The sequence below is a fragment of the Poecilia formosa genome, unplaced genomic scaffold, assembly GCF_000485575.1.
Source record: "Poecilia formosa unplaced genomic scaffold, Poecilia_formosa-5.1.2 Scaffold135, whole genome shotgun sequence".
Taxonomy (NCBI): domain Eukaryota; kingdom Metazoa; phylum Chordata; class Actinopteri; order Cyprinodontiformes; family Poeciliidae; genus Poecilia; species Poecilia formosa.
The window spans coordinates 1,033,262-1,049,502 of NW_006800074.1; the positions used below are offsets into that span (position 1 = coordinate 1,033,262).

At 39.3% G+C, this 16,241-nt stretch overlaps 1 protein-coding gene across 8 annotated transcripts in view; it reads right to left on the bottom strand.

Annotated features, from left to right (window-relative positions):
• Positions 1 to 236: 236 nt before the first annotated feature.
• Positions 237 to 16,241, bottom strand: part of LOC103145080 (serine/threonine-protein kinase WNK2) — a 51,975-nt gene continuing 35,970 nt past the window's right edge. For 5 of the 8 annotated variants that reach the window (XM_016676510.1, XM_016676511.1, XM_016676514.1 and 2 more), the window contains 15 exons: positions 15,845 to 16,001; positions 15,644 to 15,760; positions 14,933 to 15,103; positions 14,258 to 14,300; positions 14,015 to 14,113; positions 12,854 to 13,623; positions 12,288 to 12,342; positions 12,129 to 12,205; positions 11,342 to 11,994; positions 9,619 to 9,848; positions 9,199 to 9,423; positions 6,937 to 7,035; positions 4,614 to 4,658; positions 3,852 to 4,156; positions 237 to 2,767 (listed from right to left, as the gene is read on the bottom strand). In XM_016676510.1, coding sequence (XP_016531996.1) covers positions 2,405 to 2,767; positions 3,852 to 4,156; positions 4,614 to 4,658; positions 6,937 to 7,035; positions 9,199 to 9,423; positions 9,619 to 9,848; positions 11,342 to 11,994; positions 12,129 to 12,205; positions 12,288 to 12,342; positions 12,854 to 13,623; positions 14,015 to 14,113; positions 14,258 to 14,300; positions 14,933 to 15,103; positions 15,644 to 15,760; positions 15,845 to 16,001 — 3,409 coding nt within the window. In that variant the 3' untranslated portion in view covers positions 237 to 2,404. The remainder of the gene's footprint in view (positions 2,768 to 3,851; positions 4,157 to 4,613; positions 4,659 to 6,936; positions 7,036 to 9,198; positions 9,424 to 9,618; positions 9,849 to 11,341; positions 11,995 to 12,128; positions 12,206 to 12,287; positions 12,343 to 12,853; positions 13,624 to 14,014; positions 14,114 to 14,257; positions 14,301 to 14,932; positions 15,104 to 15,643; positions 15,761 to 15,844; positions 16,002 to 16,241) is intronic. The other 3 variants (XM_016676513.1, XM_007562349.2, XM_016676512.1) reach the window with 3 other exon arrangements.

Sequence of the window (16,241 nt, forward strand, 5' to 3'; positions counted from 1 at the left end):
ATAAACAACTTGTTATCTGGAGTCTTTGCTATAAACATCATTCAATTTCCTGGCTTATTTGTCTTATTATTGCATAATGCATGTTTTCCTAATGTTATGCAGCTCAACTACACAAATATACAAACCAAAAAAAGTTTTCTAGCTTGTCACTGAAGATTTTTTTAACCACACTAAATGTCAAATATCTCAGTTTGTTTTACTGTCCAGGTTTTGCATGTGGAAATAAAGACAATTAATCAAGCACAAAATATTTATTTCTCTCTCAACATACAGTCTGTGATAAGAGTGCATCAGGACAGGGTGGGGTAATGCAATGGGACATACAGCAGGCAAAGCAATCTCACACAGTTCAAACACAGGCCAGTCACAACTGGAGCATAATCTTGAGGAGCAGTTTCTCCCAGACAAAAGAGAGATGTGCCGAGGAAAAAGCGTCAGGATGCTCCTTCTCCTCTGTGCACGTTCAACTACCCCAGTTTATCATATATACCGGTATTGGTTACCTCCTCCCATGATCTCCATGAGTTAGCAGCTAGGAAAAGTAGAACATACAAGATACACGTGACAGAGAACAGAAATCTCTTACTATTGGAAGTATTTCACCAAAGCAGAAGACTCTGCATAATATCTTAGAAAAATCCAATTCAAACCGAATTGATGGAGTTAATATACATTAAAGCAACCCTCCCACCCCCAACCACGCCCCACCACTTTTAAGAGTCAAAATAAAATGTACAAATACGAGCTACTAGAAGAAAACTTTACGATTCACAGCTTTGGCAGGACTGGGGTTGTGCAGATGTCATATTTCTAACCTTATATCTGTACTGTTTCTACGTTTTGTGGAAAGATGAAATATTGGCCATGCTCGTCAGTGATGAAACCCCACCAAATATATACAGTGTAGGAACTCCTCATGTAGATGGATAAAAGGAGACCATATGTTGTGCAAATCTCTGACATCAAGTTTCAGTTTAATGCTGCAATATGTCACTGAAAATAAATGCAAAAAGGCAAAATTAAATCAGCTGTCATCAAAAATAAACAAAACACCAGTCCTTTAACAAGGCTATAACACTGCTTTATGAGCATCTGCTTTGTACCATCAAACAAGAAAGAAACGCTTAACTGTACAGCAAAAATCACTTTGATAAATAGCAGCATTAAAAAAAAGGAAAAAAAACAAAACAACTTAAGACCTCAGATTAAACTGGTGATTGCACAAAGTATTCTACATACAGTGTATGTTGAGTACTAGGCAAACTGACAGAACAATAAGCTGTGATAAACTGTTTACTGGGTAGTTTGTAATATCGATTCTTGTGTCTGGTAACATCTGTGGTTTGGTGAATTGTAATTTTGTTCAACCTTTCAAGCTTGCTCCTCTTGCACACATTAAAGGTAAGGCTTGTGGCAAGACTACGATCAAAGCTTTGTGGAAAGGGGTTCAATTGCACTTTTGAGCCTCAAAAGAAAAGAAAAAAAAAATTCACGTTATTTGCTACATTCTGATTCACAAAACTACCAGAGATATCTACTGTAGAAAGACTTATGTACAGTATTATATGGCTCTGGACACTGGCTTTCCTCTGCAACACTGGAAGCTCTCGTGCTGTCTAATGAGTTGGTTCTCCAATCGAAAAATAAATAAAGAGGCTTTGCCCAGCTGAACCATTTGACCTGAATTAAGTGGATTAAGTGGATTTGGACGCTGGCTTCTACCCTTTCCCCTAACCTAACCTCATCATTCATACGTTGGTCATTTGTTTCTGAAAGCATCAGATCACCTCTCTGCTATGGCATTCCATTTATCAATGGGGTGATAAGTAAATAAGGTCAAACCATATTCGTATTTATTAAAATAAGATTATATACTGTGTTATTAGTGCATTACAATAAGGGCATTTGTATGTAAACCAAAAAACACACTCAAGCTACCATTTCAAATAAAATAACTTGGATGCAGAAATGCTTTGTTTAAAGAAAATATATACATAAACAAATGTTCAAGGCACTACATTCCTGCAAAACTGTTCATTTGTTCAAAATACTGTCATCTCACTGAATCTTAAGCTACTAATATTTGGATTCCAATGTAGTGTGTTTCAACAGAAAGGCAAATGTGATGAAGAACAGAGTGAAGTCGGTTACCGTGAGTGCAGATAAAATGTCTTGTATGGCTGAGTTTAGCTAAGAACAAAGCCAAAAAGCAGTAAGTATTCAGACATAACACATAATGTATAATATACACACATACAAATACACAATTTACGACACATAAATGTGTTGCAGAAAGAATAGCAACACCATAGCGTGTTATTTACAGGATAAAACTATGCACATGTGTGGCTCTGGTGCCCAAAGCACAGGCGAAATCAGTCTGTCCTGAGCGCACACCAACACATTAATTAGCGGATCGGGTAGTCCTTGTGGTTTTCGGGAAAGGCCCATTCTCAGGGTTGTGCACAACAAAAGAGTAGGGCTGGATCCCTGGGTTTGACAATGTGGCGTAGTGAATCGCTCTTGGAGCACCAAGCAATCCTACAGGAACCACAGACGCTACAGGACTAGGCATGCCAGGCCACTGCTGTGAATAAAGAGGAGTGGGAGCCATCACACCATAGGAGCCTGATTGCACAAGGTAGCCAGGAGGATGCACTGTGGACGAGTTTAGTGCTAGATTTGCAGGCATATTATGGCCTAAAACGGCGGTCTTTGGGCATGAGAAAGGTAGCCGCAAGTTGTTGGGAACAACACGGCATTTCATCTGGAATAGAATGGAGGTATTTTAGAAAATATTACACAGGTTTGATTTAGATTTAAAAATGCAAGAAACCCCCCAAATGCACTACCACAGGGTCTCAGGACACTTATACACCAAACCTCTATAACACAAAAGACCCTTTTTGATGTTTGCTCAAATAGTTAGTATCGGGGGGGAAAAAATACCACTTAAAGACACCAGAAAGAATAACATACTGGTTGCTAATCAATATGCAAAATCTAGACCTGTGCGAAAAATCAACTTTGCAGAAAAGAAGTGAACTTGGAGCTTTTAGGGAATAAGTAAAAACAAAAAAAGAAAAAAAAAAGAAAAATGGTTGTTTTAATTCAGATTTTAGCAGCTAATGTAATACCCATTTCCATGCGTGATGCATTTAAAAATGCCAATATAAGCACATTTAAGTTTATTGTCAGCATCATAGAGCAACTCATTTAAACTTATCTTGCTTACAACTCCAGCAGGTTAAATGTGGATGGAAAACTATTGAAATAATTGGGGTTAACTTACAAAATCTTCCAATATACTAGAGTTGCTCTGGGAAATCAGTGTTTAGCACTGGCCAATTTTCACTTTAATCTGTGTGACCAGCCTCATGGAAACTCAAAAATCTCATCTTTTTAAATTTGCGAATTCACCAGAGTCAATCCCCAATAGGTCACTCTGGAAACGGTCTTTGATGTAGATGTGCTTACTGAAGGAAGACGACTCAAAGTCGCCCATTTTCAGTATCGGTGTTAAACAAAAAAGTCAGAGGAAGCAAAGGCTCCACTTTTACACCCAACAAGTTAAGTTGTGTCTTTTCCTAACATAATATTTAATAATGCTTAAGAAAAAATGTTTCGTAATGGGTAAGAAAAACCATTCCAAGTCTTATTAATTATAGCTCCTAGGTCAAGGTTTTGTACACTAGAGATCTGAAAATTGTCTCAAATTTCTAACTGGTGCATGAAAGGAAGCGGACATTCAGACTCTACAAGCTTTTCTGAAAGCCTGAATTGTCTGGTTTGGTGTATAAGAGCCGCAAAAACTCCCCTCACCACTTCTTCCACATCTCAAACCCAAATACCTCACATGCAACTGCACCCCTCTGTGTAGGTCTGCACTCTGTGGCCTGCTGGCGGGGCTGCCGTCTCGTCCTGTTTAGGGAGGTTCGTGGCTGATTGGCTGCCGCTAGAGTCTCCTTCGTCCAGTCATCCACCAGTTTATGAAGGTCCTCGGTAAAAGTGCCTCTCTTGTTGTTGCTGTTGTTGGTCTGGACCTGAGCGAACCTCGTGAACGGCTGAGGAGAGGTCGACTGTGCCGCCGTGGTGACCGAAGGTTGCATTTGGCTCGAGGTGATCTGTGTCGTGGTGGTGGTGTTGAGAGGGGACCCTGAAAAGAGACAAAACTCTTTAATCTTTCCACACAGAAAACATTAAAAGTGACAGGTAAATTGGTTGGCTGCAGCATGGCAAAATTTAAAAGCAGCTGCATTAAAAGGAACTTGTGTCACAATCAGCTAAGACAGTGTTTGGTGAGGCCAGGCAGGCTAAATGCATATAGAGCCATAGACATTTAATTTGCCTACCTGGCAACCAAATAACAACATAAAAATGAAATGTTTGATATGCAAGCAGTGACAGGAAAACGCAATCAATGGATATTGTCATGCAAAAGAAAAGTCAGTTAAACAATATGTAGTCAGAATGTCCATGTCTTAAATACACAGTACAACATTTCCAAGATCCAAAACAATAACAAGGACAAAAACGTGTACATAAACAATATAAGGACTAAGTTTGTGGGGACAATAAGAAATACAGAGAAAGGAAGTAAATAAGATAGTTACTACTACTGCGCTCTTTGCCTAGACATAGTCGTTTCAGAGTGGACCCTATAAAAAGGTAAAACAGCACAAGACAGAAACAGTTAGGCCAAGACACTGAACGCCACAAGGATTTGGACAAGCTGCTTCAAAAGCACAATCGGCTATTAAAACAATTAGGGAGAGAAAAGGAGGAAAAGGGGATTTAAAATAAATCTGGGGGTAAAACTGGAAGACAGAACCAACTTGTCCCAACTTGATCATTTGGGAAAAAAAACAAAACAAAACTGCCTACTGCTACACCTAACTGGCAAAAGTTAAGACTACCAGTGCTTCTAGTCAGGACGAAGACATTTAAGTTTCAGAATGAAATGATAAACTGTTTATTTGCTCATATAAACTAGATGAAAATGTGTATATACAAACGATTTTATTGGTTGCTAGGCAGAAGGTGAGAGAAAACACTGTTTACTACCAAAAGAAAGATTACTGGAGAAAAAAGAATCACTGCCCATGTGAGAACGCCTGTAGAACAAAATGTGAAACCTAAATAAAACGTCACAAGCTAACAGAGGACATTGCTAATATTTGAAACTCGTCAGCACAAACATGCAAATAACTCAGGAAGAAGTGACAAAACCCCCCAAAACAAAACAAAACAAAAAAAAAAACCAACAATATCAATGATACAGCCCTTTATGTGGCGAAGCATGTCTCCGTCAGTGCCCTGTCTGGCGCCTGCACCATGCACGTCTTCTCCATCCAAACATGAGGGACAGAGAGAGTAAAGGGCCCTGCCAACACTAGGGAACTGTATGCACTGGGGTGCCTTTACTTAGGGGATGTTAAACAATCAAAATCAACAGTGGATGGACATACAGAAGAAATTAAGAGGGTATAAAAACGGGTCATTTCTCTGCACACATGGATACTTGTAGACACAGTCCCACTATTTTGCATTAGGTCTGACCTACAACCCATGTTTGGACAGGATTAGCTGTTCCCAAGCCAGAGTGTCTGTGAGGTGTTTTGATCTAAGCCAGAAGCACTGCATTAAGCAACAGTATGGAGAAAAGGAGGCAACATAGCCAAGTTATAATGATTATGAATGCTGCTGTTGTTTGAATTATGGAGGACTGTAAGACCACCAAAACAAACCCAACCATTTACCTATAAGATTACTTATTATATTGAAGTTATTAGCTTTAAAGCTAATAAGGAAGCTGTAAAGATGTTGGCGCTTAGAAACAGTAGCTTAGTGGTAAAATTAGGTCTAATATTATGACAAAAGACTAAAAACACATTTCAGGGCTGAAGGCACAATGGATGTCCTGATAATGGAGATTTTAAACTTAACCAACTCATGTTCTGAACTATAATCTTGGTATGTCTGCACACTTTTTTTTTTCCAACCACATCAGTAGCTATGAAAAGCACATTTTTTGCTAATTACCTCCTAATTCACAGCAAAAGTTAAACAGCATTTACTGCTGCAGCTGTAGAAACACCACTGGCTACAATTTACAATGTTCAAGGAAAAGCACAATGTTTTTTAAAGCAAAAAACAATGGGACCACATAAAAATGCCTAATTAGCCTAATTGTCAATGAATCTTATCAAAACGGTGAATTAACTTTAGCCTATTTGTCACTAAACTGACTTCTACTAAAAACCTAGTTATCAAGAGTTATCAAGGAATCATACACTGAGAAACAAATGAAGTTATGCTGTAATGTCAGAAAATTACAGCATCAGTTGACACCAGGTTGAAGCAGCATTTTAAGGCTATTCTGCAGAAGCTCCAATTGGGCAAAAAGAAAAAAAAATCTGTTGCTGCCATGAAAACAACTCCTGTAGCATCCACATAGGTGAGCGGGAAAAGCTGGGATGCAATCACACCACCAATGTAGACAATATAATACTGATGAAAAATAACATACTTTCTTTCCCCACCTAACCAAATTAGAAGATCCAATAGAAAGGCAATAACTAAAAACAAAGGGATCACTTCCTTCTCTCAGCAACTGAAACACAAACATTTTGTCGCCTTATATACTGTTGGGTTCAACTAATTTAATGATAAACTAAAACAATCTATGCACGTCACTGATATCCTGTGGTTGACGCAGAACAATCTTTAAAAGTTTTGAGGCTGAGTGTAAATATGCGAGAATAAAATTAAAAAGGAAAACAGTGACACACATCAGGTGAGAAAGCCTGCAAGAAGGGTGGAAAAAAAATAACTACTGAACTTATTTTCTTTAAAAGAGGAGTGACAATAAAAGCAAGTTAAATAAAGTGTGTGGAAAAAATGAGCAAAGGGGAATAGAAAAGAACAAATACAAACAGATGGACAGAGACACAGGTCCACTGAGGAATCTAGTGCGTGGTTTGCTACTAGATTTATAGGTGACTCTCTCTGACGTTTGGTGGTAAACCGTCCAGCCTGTAAAGATGAATAAAGGAGGGAAGAAGAAGAGGAGAAACAAGAGAAACACTTTGAAAAAGTGAACAAAGATTGGTATGAGAAACCCCCACATGAAAAGCATCAGAAAAGGACACTGAGTGGGTTGCTGGAACCAACTACAGCATTCAAAGATGCAAATAATCAAAGACAATAGAAAAGAAAGAATAACCACTTGTTTAAACAAATATAACTAATAATATTGAGTTTAAAAATGGACGCATGGATAAACTGTTAAAGTAAAATTCGATTTGGATGTTTGATTGTTGTCATAACTAAGTGGAAGGGGCTGTGTTCTAGTCCCTTCATAGAAAAGGGTTCAAATAAGTGAAACATCTTTTTGTAGAAGTGCATCATGTCACATATGAGGAAGAAAGAAAAAAAAATGTTATTGTTCATCCAATGTTTTATACTACTTTACTATCACTTAATTCTAAACAAGAACATTAGAAAACATATAACCAACACTTCTGCCAACGCAGACAAATCTGTTTAAGAGGAAGATGTGTGATTAGCCACACATCTTAAAAAGTCAATCAGCATGTTGAAGTTCTCATCAGGATAATCTCATCATGCCCACAATACACTGGCAGAGCTTGAAGTAATTTAGTGTAAAGCTTCTGGAACCACAGCTGATCTGAATTTAAATCTTCTTTGAGAGATGCTGGTCTCATTTCCTATAAGAAACAAACTTCTTGGTTGACTGAAAATAATCTAGTGACAATGCATTTAGCATTCTCACTTCTGTGTTTCTCTTTATTTCAGATTTAAATCTGACAAAAATGTGAATTATTTTCAGCTTATCTGTTGCCCTGAAGGGAAAGGAAGACAAGGAGGAGTAAAACCATGCTTCAAATTTTAATATATCAAGCCAGTATGCAGAACCTACATGTGATAAGTTAGGATGATAAGAAAAAGACTGAAATGTTGGACTTTGCAAGTATGATTCATTCTGACTGCACTCGCAAATGCATATACACAAAACATTCCGGTAAGTTAAAATTACTGTGCAAAATGGCACACCTAGCTGTACACTTTCCTCTGTACATAAAATCTCCTCACCCAACTGGTGTCATAATGCTAAGAAACCAATCTAAACACGAGTTTAGCAGATGTTTTGGAAATATTCAGTCCCAGATGTGATATCTTAGTTGGCAGAAGAGATAATAAGTGGTCAGGATAGCAGCAAATAGCAGGATAGCAGGGAAATTATATGACCTAAACTCTAGGATTGCAACAGGGTCATGTCTGTCATCAAGCTAAAAAAAAAAAAGTGTCACAATCCAGCAACAATTAAATGTTTGTGGAGACTGAAAGGCAGATTTAACTCATGTGACAGGGGTCTTAAATTAACTGACTAAAAAGATAGAAGAAATACTATGTGGAGCATTTATAGACCTATTCCTCATTGGTCATTAGTCCGTTACAACAACAACAGGAGATGACGGTGAGCATGGTAGAATACACAAAACATCCAATGGGTTAACAGAAACTATTTGCTGTTGTATGTTTCACTGTGAAATGGCAAATTAGAAGGTGGGTGATGAAGCTGAGTGACTGTCGGCACACAACTCCTGAACTCACATGAGGAAACCAAACCATCGTCACCTGTTATGTGCAGAAGAAGGAGCTAAACTTAGATCAAGAATATGTGGATAGGCTGATGAATAGTTGCAGATAAAGGTTTCAGTTAAGGCTCCGGCATATTTTTTTGCCACAGTCATGTAATCTGAAAACATCCTACACCGATGAGCTTCTTCAAGGATTAATCATTGATGCTGTTAATACATGTTGGATAATATGTTGTTAATGTCTGTGACATGTGACTTGCATAGTTAAAGTGTAATAAAATCTGTACCACACCAACACTTTGCCTTGTTCAATGTGTTTGGTTTGTTATAAGCCTCTTTTTCTAGCACTATAAGGAGTAAGTGCTTCATAGCACACTTTTTTCTCTTTTACTGAATTATTATAAATTTGTGGAGGACATAATGAATTATTTACACCTACAGTGGTAATTTCTTTGTTCAGTTTGTCTAAAGGCAATCTGACAAACATTTTGAGGTGTTTATATTTCTAGTTGATTTTAGTTTTATTTGCGCGTCTTTTCTTGTTTGCCTGAGCAAAGACTATCATGAAGAGTACCTTGGCCAGGACCAGCTTGGCTGGCCATCCCATCCCCGTGTCTTCCAGCGTAGATGTTGTCTGAGGAGAAAGAGCCTTTCAAAGAACAGGGTTGCTGTGTGTGAACCTGCTCCTGGACTCTGCTGGGCTGGCTGTTGGAGGAGGAGCTGCAGCTGGAGTGGGCAGAGCCATCTGACAAAAGTGAACTTTTAGCTGGAGAGCTGGATGAACTGGTAGCACTTTCTCCTTGAAAAATAAAATGAAATAAAAAATAAAACGGATGAGTCAGACTGAATCACTGCTTCACACTCCTACTATTTTCCCTTTATAAAATCAAAACCACTTCAGTTATTTTTTTATTTTTTTTTTTAATACAAAACGTGTTCTACTAGACTAAAAACATCCAAACTGTTTATCATCCTAACATCTCTACCCACACACCTTTCCTCTCCACACTGGTGCTGATGGGATTATTTCTGAGTTGTTGCACCATCGGATTGAGCAGTTTCCCAGCTTTCAGTTTGTGTTTGCTGGTTTTGCGCCTTCGACCCGTCGGAGGAACAGCATGGAGCAGGCTAACCTTGGGGGGTACGGACTTTCCCAGGTCTTTGTACAGACGTTCGATCTCACTCCTCTGGAATGCCTGCAGCTCAGAGATCTCCTTCATGTGTCTATTGTGAAAACACAAAGAAATAAGGTACAAACGCTCCCAAAATAATAAAAATATATAATTAAAGAAAGTAATGCATTTCAATAAATTTGACCATTATTGAAAAAATAATTTAAATAATTTTGTTCTGAAAAGGTATAAAGTTAAGGTTGAGGCGTACAATCACTAAAAACAAAACTTGGGGAATAAATACATAAGACCACTTTAAATTATCCGATAGCTCTTTAGCTAGTCGCGATTCAAGCCTTAAGAAATTCCCCCAAACGCTAAAATGGGCTTTGCTTCACAATCCTCTCAAGGTTCGACTATCTCTGCTGCTTCTCATCCTTTTCTATCAGATTTTCCTTCCACACAATTTGAATTAATATGCTATGACACAGTGCTGTAAAAGTCAGTTTCTCAAACACTGAGTAAATATTTACTTGCAAATAATATTTAAATTTATTGAAATGTGCATGTTGTAGATGCATAAAAGTGGTTATTTTATTCGTTATAACACTGAATATTTGCATTTGGAAGGTGAAAGCAACAACAGGTTACTAACTGTAAGTTATTGAAACTTATTGATTTTTATGGTGTCATTATTGGCTTAATTTGTCCAAATATAAAGAATTATTAGAACGATCAGTAAATAGATTAAAAAGATATATTACTTCTGATCTGGACAAGGATTTTCTGCTGCAATGTCACTTTTACCACGTACATTTTCTTTAAGATGGTCCAAATCAACATTAATCATCCTGAGTTTTACAAAAAAATATTTTAAAAAGTACAGGACTGAAATATAAATATGCCTGCCAGAAAAATAAATAATGCTTCCTCTTGCTAAGTAAATAATGATCACAAAAAAATGATTGTCTGGAATAATACTTTCTACAAGCCTTTTAAAATTGACTATTACTCTTCCCAAAACCTAAAAAAAAAACAAAAACAAAAAAACAACCACTGTAATTATTTCATGAAAATTTTGTGTTTTCATGCAAGTTCTATCAAAGGATAGAAGAAACCAAATTCAATTTAAGAAAACCTATAATCAGCTTTTAAAATGGTTTGTTAAACTAAATAAACCTCAAGTTTAATCTAAAATCAAATTTTCTGCATTTAATCTAGTAGACATTAAACTAAATCATAGAGCAATTATTGTTATTTAAAGAGTATGGTTGGATTTAGTTGAGGAAGTCCATCTGCTTACAATCATTTTCAGATTAAATCAGTTCTATGCAGCCATGATGTTATCTCTACAAGCAGGCATGGCTCTCCTGATGTCAGATAGCCCCAACAGGAGAGGATTTGTTTTATCATGGTAAAAAAAAAACAAAGAAAAAAAAAACAAAGAAAAAATCTGTCTGTTTTCTTGAGAAAGCAAACTTATTGTGGGTCAGCTAGAGATAATACATATAATTGTTTACATGTAATTCTTAGCTGAAGAAAGACACTCAGAGTGTGAAGGAGATTAAAAGGGGTGTCTATCTGTGGGTGAGTGTGATGCTTTACTTTTCTCTAAGTTTCTGAAGCTCCTTCTTCATATCCGCATCCTCAAACTCTGAGTCATTGTCACTGCTGATGTTGGGGGGGAAATGTCCAACAGAAGGTGAAGGAGTGTGGCCATTTATTGCAACAGTCTGGCAGCTTGGTGATTCAGAGCTCTGCTCACTTTTGCTTCGTCCGGAGCGCCGCAAGAAGGCGACCGCCCTCTTGACGAGGTCGCTTCCGCTGTGCTCAGTCAGATTGTGAGCTGACGGAGCAGCCGGAGCTGGAGGAACCGCCATGGTGCTGCTGTCTTCGTCAGCTGAGTCGGAGTAAAGCTGAGACGAGGACCGACCGTGGCAATGGGATGGCATGTCAACAGTTTGGGCTCGTGGGATGTGACGTGGGGTGGCGTCGGGACTTGAGGTGGGAGTGGTGTGAGCGAACTCAGGAGGGGCAGAGTAGCGGCTCCCGCTTTGGGGTTTGGAAGATCTTGTGCCGTCATTATCAGGAGCAGGTGTGGCAGAGGTCCGGCAAGCCACCTCACAGCTGCTTTCTTTTCTTTCAGTGCTCTGAGTCTGGCTGCGAGACCCTTCAGAACCACTGGAGGGTGCTGCAGAGCTGCAGCTCGCTTTGCTTTTATCTGAACAGCAAATGGCATCGGGTGGTGTGGGGATGATCTAAAAGGTCATGAAATCCAAGTTGTCAGTGTTACAAAATCAAAGTTTAGTATCCCTATTAAGTAATATTATCTGAAAGCCATAACAGCGACACATATTGAATAGCTCTGCAATCTAAATTAGGAGATTCTTACTTGAAAACGACTTTTGGATTTATATGAACCGGAGCTCGCAGACACATCGGCTTTTGTGTCTTTTGTTCGGCCGGCGGCTAAAGGAGGAATAACTCGGAGTAAATAAGAGATCATTCAAACTATTATGTGATGATACATTACACAATCAAATCTACCAACCTGCTGCTGAGTCGCTTGGCGCACCCACACAATCTGTCCGCTCAGGAATCTGCGGCTAACCGAGAAGGAAAGAAAAAGTTGTGGGAGTGTGAGAGGTTGAATTAATTCAAGTAGCAGCACATTTAAAACATTACAAACACTTGATCAGAGAGAAATGGTTTGGCACTGTAGCTTCTTAAATGAGTCACAAGCTGATAATTGGACAACATTCAAATTGTATTATGACTCTAAAAATATTGTTATGCTCCCTTTTATTAAAATAAACGGCTTTTGAGCTTTTTACAGAAGAAAACAGGAATATATTGCACCTGATTACGTCATCGCAACATTATATATTATATATATATAATATTATTGCCATCGCATGACTTTCTAATATCATGCAGCCCTACTCTGAGTAAAAACACTGGTGAAAATCCAAAGCGAGGTAATCATAATTTATGCGTGAAAGGGACAATTGTTTCTGCACACAGTTTTCCTATATGTAAACTGTATTCCAAGATCACAGTGTGCGTCACCGAATGTTGACATTTATGTGAATCATAAAGAGGAGTAAGGTATTTTACCATTGGTTCCATCTTCTTCTTCGTGACGGCCTCTGTGCTGTGCCCATCTGAGACCGGAGGGGAGCTCAGTCTGTCTGAGCTGGAGGACTGAGGCTCAGAGGCCGAGCTGGAGGGCTGTGAGGGGGGGTGCTCCTGGTACAGCAGGTTTCTGAGCTTCTCATCCAAAGTCTTGATGGTCCGATCAACAAACTCCCCCCTAGGAGGGCCCTCCCCGTCCGACTCACCTTGCCCGCCACACTGCTGCTGACTTGAAGTCGGGTTCTGATGTGCAGGGCTTTGGGGCTGAGAGGTCACGGTCCCAGGCTGGATGGGCGTGGCGTAAGGCTGCTGCAGGACAACGGGCTGCTGGCTGGCCAGCTGAGGAGCTTGTTCTTCAGTCGGGCTGGCCGTCTGATTCGCTTGATTATTCAGCGACGAGATCAGAACACCGGCGGCTCTCGCTTCTTTATCGGCGACATTAGCATCCACAGAGACGGGCGGCACAATAGCACAACATGGCATATCTGCTACCATAGACACAGCAGAGAGAGACGATTCCTCCACAGGAAATGAGCCGTCATGGTTAACGCTCCCAGTTGTGCCGGTACGTTTGGAAACACTGGGCTGGGTCTGCTGGACCTCGGATTCTCCGATAACTTGGTCTGGAGGTTGCACCAAGGTGGGGGCAGAGGACGCGGTGGGGCTTTGGGAAGGTAAAGATGTGACCGGGGTCGTCAAAGTAGTTGCGGCGCTGCTGGACTCGACTGACAGGGAGCCAGACGTTTCATACTCTGGAGAAAGAAAAGGGGCAGAGTTCATCAGAAAGGGAGCAGATTGTGAACTTAACAGCCAAGCTACAAAGAAGAGGATCTATATGCTGTAGCTGCCAAAGTGTTACATCATCACTCGATTCCCCTCCATCAGCCTCTGTGTGCCGGCATAAAAGCCTGCACTTCGTTTCTGGCTAGAACCACTGCAGACCAAGTCTTATGTAACTGACCCCAATGGAGGAGAGGGGGGTAACAAAAAGTCGCACTAAAACTGCATACACAGTGTTTTAAATCAAGAAGAGCAAAAAAAAAAAAGTGCAACATATTTAGTTAATCCTGCAAAAAGGTAAGAAGCTAATGTAGGTAAATTGCACAGAAGACAGGAGTGAAAGTAGAAAAATGCAGGACATACCCTGTGCTGTAAAGCTGTGTGTTGGTGTGTTGTCTTTATCCTGCATGAGCGTTTCATCCACAGGGCAAATAATGAACCAGCGTTTTCCAGTGTGCAGGACTGTCACAGGGAAAGATGGGAAAACTCATAGATCCTCCAAAATATGCTCAGTGAGAAATTTAAGATGCAGGTTGATCTATAAACCAATACAAGTACTGAATTCTTAACTGTATAAGTGTGTGTGCTGCATGTTAAAAGCCTTACCATTTTGTTGATACACCAGCTGTGGAGTGGTGGGTTCTGAAGCCTTTACAGATAAAAAAAAAAAAGAGAGAGGGAACACAGTGTAACTGGATGGAAAACAGCTTAAAAGACATCTGTAAAACTTTTATTTTAATAGAGCAATAAGCTCAAAGAATACATTTAATTGGATCAGGATTTTAACAACTAGTATTTCTGGCTTCTGTGGGCAGCGTTGGAAGTTAAGGCCTAATGACAAGGCAGCAGAAGAATGGTTAAAAAGGGATCACATTAGGGTCACGAAGGGGGCAAATCATTCTAAGACCTCAGTCCTAATGGAAATCTGTGGCGGGAGCCAAAGCGCTGAGTGTCAGGCTGGAAACCTTGAAGATTTATGGAGTTTATATAAAGAGTAATGTGCTAAAATTTCTCCCGATATGTTTCTCCTGGTGACCAACCACATAAAATGGATCTTCTCGTTTTACTGGTCACCAAGCGGTTCTTCATAAAATTCGGAGACATATTATGCGCAGGAATCACAGTCTCTTAACTCAATTTTATTGATTTGTCTTCCTGTTTTTGTAATTTTTGCTACTATAAAAACCAGAATGCTCATTTCTTTGTAAGTGAGCAGCCTTACAAAACCAAAACCAGATGATTCAGTAATCATTTCCCCTGGCTCAACAGTTTCTTTCTCACCTCTGTTCCCAGTGCACAACATCCGTCATTCTGTCTGATGTTACACCCCTGGTCGGAGTTCCTTTCACCCTCTGTGTCCTCACTCAGCATGTCTTCGGCTTTATCTACAATGTCTTTCAGTTGTTCAATAAACATCTCTTTTTCCAGGGGCAGAATGAAATCATTGTCCACCTCAAGAGAATGAATAAGACAAAAAAAACTTAGACAGATGTGACCTAAAAAAAATCTGAGTGGTTTTGATTCTGATGCAGTTTATAAAAATAAATAAAGAGAAAACAGCAAAGAAACCATCCGGAATAATGCTCTTTTTGTGTGCTGCCAAAGTAAAATAAATCCCTACAAGTTATAACTACACAAAATGAAATGTTTACTTCTGTTTGGATACGTACCAATGAATTGCTGAAAAGGCTTTTTATTTATGCTTTCAGGAGTCTTCAATCTTTTTTGGAATAAATAACCATATTACTGATTTATTCATCTAATTAAATTTTCACTTATTGCTTTATATGGCCAATATGAATGTGTAAGGAAAGCTTTGGAGAAGAGAGAAAACGCAAGAGACACCCAAATATATGTTTGTTTGTTTGTTTGTTTTTTGCTGCATTGCAGCTGAAACCAGCTAGGAGTTTCCAGGACGACGGAGTCAAAGGCAAAGCATGCTTCAAAAACCTTTGCAACAACTCAAGGGGCTAGACTCTGCCGCTCACGTACCATGTACGTAGCAATCTCCTCTGGAGCATCTCCATCCAGGTCAAACTTGAATGTTACCATTTTGTGATTGTGAGTTTCCAGTTGGCACTCTACCATCTTATCTCCGGTGTTACACACCTGCAAGAAGGGGCAAAACATAATTTCAACTTCTTAAACAACCACAAGATGTCTGCACTTTTATAAAGTATTTAGGTCACTCACGTTGAGCATGCTCAGCTTTGGTTTGCCACACTTTTCCTGTCGAGAACGCGTGCGTGATGACTTGCGGTGTCTACGCTGTTTTCCTTCACCTTTGCCTCCATGTGTCCCTTCATTGCCATCGCTCATTTCTCTTCCCGATGTCACATCAGAGTTGATGCTGATTAAGAGGAAAAAAATAAATAAAAATATGGACATTTGCAAAAATTCTCTAGAGTTAAAATTCTCTGAATACCTAAAAAGGAAACATAATTATCATTGGAGCCATGTCTTCAAGATTTTAATCTACACAGAAGAACAAGACGAAGCAGGACTAAACATGTCACAAGCATGGCTGAAATGCTTGAATGTGGGACACTGGCAGAGTGAGGTTAAATGAGGTCAGCTATGTAAAAAAAAA